This window comes from Ichthyophthirius multifiliis (assembly GCF_000220395.1).
Source record: "Ichthyophthirius multifiliis unplaced genomic scaffold scaff_1120509250349, whole genome shotgun sequence".
Taxonomy (NCBI): domain Eukaryota; phylum Ciliophora; class Oligohymenophorea; order Hymenostomatida; genus Ichthyophthirius; species Ichthyophthirius multifiliis.
Window position 1 is genome coordinate 50,376 of NW_004086829.1, and position 2,797 is coordinate 53,172.

General features: G+C 19.9%; 1 protein-coding gene across 1 annotated transcript, besides 3 other annotated features; it reads left to right on the forward strand. All coding sequences in view use genetic code 6, as the record gives it.

Moving 5' to 3' along the window:
- Positions 1-53: 53 nt before the first annotated feature.
- Positions 54-109: a microsatellite.
- Positions 83-112: a microsatellite.
- Positions 113-278: 166 nt separating this feature from the next.
- Positions 279-1,664, forward strand: IMG5_067420 (leishmanolysin family protein, putative; the record flags this gene model as incomplete). The annotated part of the gene is made up of 2 exons (XM_004036839.1): positions 279-971; positions 1,081-1,664. Coding segments are annotated over 2 exons (1,277 nt in total), but the record flags the coding sequence as incomplete, so codon positions are not given.
- Positions 999-1,076: a microsatellite.
- Positions 1,665-2,797: the final 1,133 nt, after the last annotated feature.

Sequence of the window (2,797 nt, forward strand, 5' to 3'; positions counted from 1 at the left end):
AGAGACATGTTAAATATTATTTATTATAAAAATTTTAAAACTAATCAATATTTAAAAAAACAAAATAATATCCGAAAAAAAAAAAAAAAAACAATATGAAAAAAAAAAATATTATAATACTAATACCTTCATTAATATTCTTTATAATCCTAATATTTTTTATTATAAAAAACCCTTATATTGACACTGAAAATGACATTTCCCTTTTCTATTTACGTACAAAAGAGTCTAAAAAAATGGAGAATCCAAAAAAATGTATTCACGATAAAATTCTTAAAATGGAAACTTCACTTTTCCAACCAATATAACATTACGATCCATTTTTTAAATTTTCAGAAGATTAAGAATGGTATCCATTTAAAATGCATTTTGATTATTCTAATAATAATAAAACATCTAGACATTTATTATAAATTCTCCAAACTTAAGTAATTCCTGCAGTTGGTGCATATTTTGAGCAAGCCTTGAAAGTTCAAAAATTCAAAAGTAGAATTTTTATAGATGATTTTTACCTTAAGAAAACTTGTGGAATTCCCAAATTAAAAATTCCATAAAAACATATAAAAAAAGGTGTAGAAGCGGACTCTATTTTCTACATAACACTTTTAAATGAGCCTTTCAATAATTATATAGCTTATGCGAGTATTTGTCCTTAAGGAAAAGGCTTTGGATTTCCCAACGGAAGGCCTACAGTGGGTTATTTTGCAATAAATGAGTATTATTTTCAAAAAGATATTGATAGATTAGTATAGGATCCTACTTTGATTAATTAATGGATTTGGACTACTTTACATGAAATCACACATTCTTTGGTATTCTCACCTCATAATTTTAAGAGGTTTATTAGAGAAAAAAATCCTATGAAATAATTCGAAGATGGGAGATTTTATATAATTGCACCTTCAGTTCTTGAATATGCGAAAAAATATTTCAATTGTGAATAAATGAAAGGAGTTCCTTTAGAAGATGAAGTTAATATATTATTTTTTATTAATTTGTATATATATATATATATATATATATATATATATATATATATATATATATATATATATATATATATATATATATATATAAAAGGGAGGTGAAGGTACTGAGAAAGGACACTGGGATAGAAAAACATTCGGAAATGAGGTAATGACTGGAAGTTCTACATATGATAATGTTTTTACGAAATTTACTTTATTGATTTTTTATGCTTCTGGTTGGTATGATGTTGAATGGAGTTAATCTTAATAACTTACATGGGGATATGGGGAAGGGTGTAAGTTTCTAAGTCAAAAATGTGATTATAATTCAAAGGAATTCTGTGATTTAAATGATGGTGATACGGGTTTGAAGTGTACTTATGATTATGTAGGTATAGGGAATTGTCATGAGGATTAATTGGCGAATTCTTGTGGATATTTTAAATCTCGTGTAGGTAAAAATTGTAATTATCCGTCTAAATATATGGCGAAAAAATGGATATAGGAAGGAGGAAGCTTTGGAAAAAATACCAGATGCTTCTAGACTTCAAAAGATAAGTAAAATTTAGGAATTTGCTTTGAAAGTAAATGTGATTTTGATAATAAATTTGTGTATTTTAAAGCTTTTAATTAGTGGTATAAATGTGAAAAAGATGGATAGGTTTTAAAAGTTAATGGGGTAGAAATTAGTTGCCCGTAATACTTTAGGTTTTGTTATAGTGAAAGTAGTTGTCCGAATTCTTGTTCAGCTAAAGGAAAATGTATAAAAGGAAAATGCTTGTGTTTTGATGGATTTAAAGGCGATGATTGTTCTAAGATTTGATCTTTAAGTATATTGTATCCATATATGAATAATTATTTACTATTTTTTTTTTTATAAGAAAATGTATTAATTAAAAAAAAATTTAAATAATAAATTAAAGTTATTTAAAAATATATATATATAAATTTTAGATATTTATTATATTTAGTAATTTAAAAATACTAAAGATTTATTTTTTATGTTAAAAAAATTATAGATTAAAAAAATATACTGTTTTTTCGTTTTATATTATTATATATTTATAATAACCTTTAATTTATTTCATTTTTAAGATTTTACAATTATTTTTTTATCTTAATAATTTGAATTTTTGTTTCTTTATAAAATTATTTTATTTTTATTAAATGATCAATAAATCTATTTTAAGTTTTATTTTTATAATAATTTTAAATTTATTTATTTTATAAATAAATATATAGTAATAATTAAATTCTATGATTAAAAATTAATTTAAAAAAAAAAAAATGTAAATGAAAATTTTATAATAAACTTATTTTATAAAGTGTATAATATACATATATATAAAGTTATTCTTATTTAATATAATTATTTGATAATATTTAGATAAATTTAATATAAATTATTATTAAAAATAAAAATGAAAATACTAATTAAATTATAAAAAATGTATACCGAAAAATTTATAAAACAACAAAAACAAAATTCAAACTTTTATAGTAAAATTTTGTAATTTAAATTAAAAAATCGATTAAATATTAAGTTTTAAAAATAGATGTTATATAATATATTTATAATAATCTACTTTATATTTCAATGCAATATAAGTCTATAAAAATTTCATAAATCGAATTTTAAAAAAAACTAAATTGAAAAAATAAAAAGAAATTCTTTATTTATAGGAATTTAAATATATTTCTTTTAAAAAAACTATATAATTAAATGATATTTTTAAAAATATAAAAAAAAAAAAATTATTAATTTATTAATTTATTTGAATAGAGAAATGTTTCTTAATGTAAAATAAAAAAGAAATAAAAAAAAATGA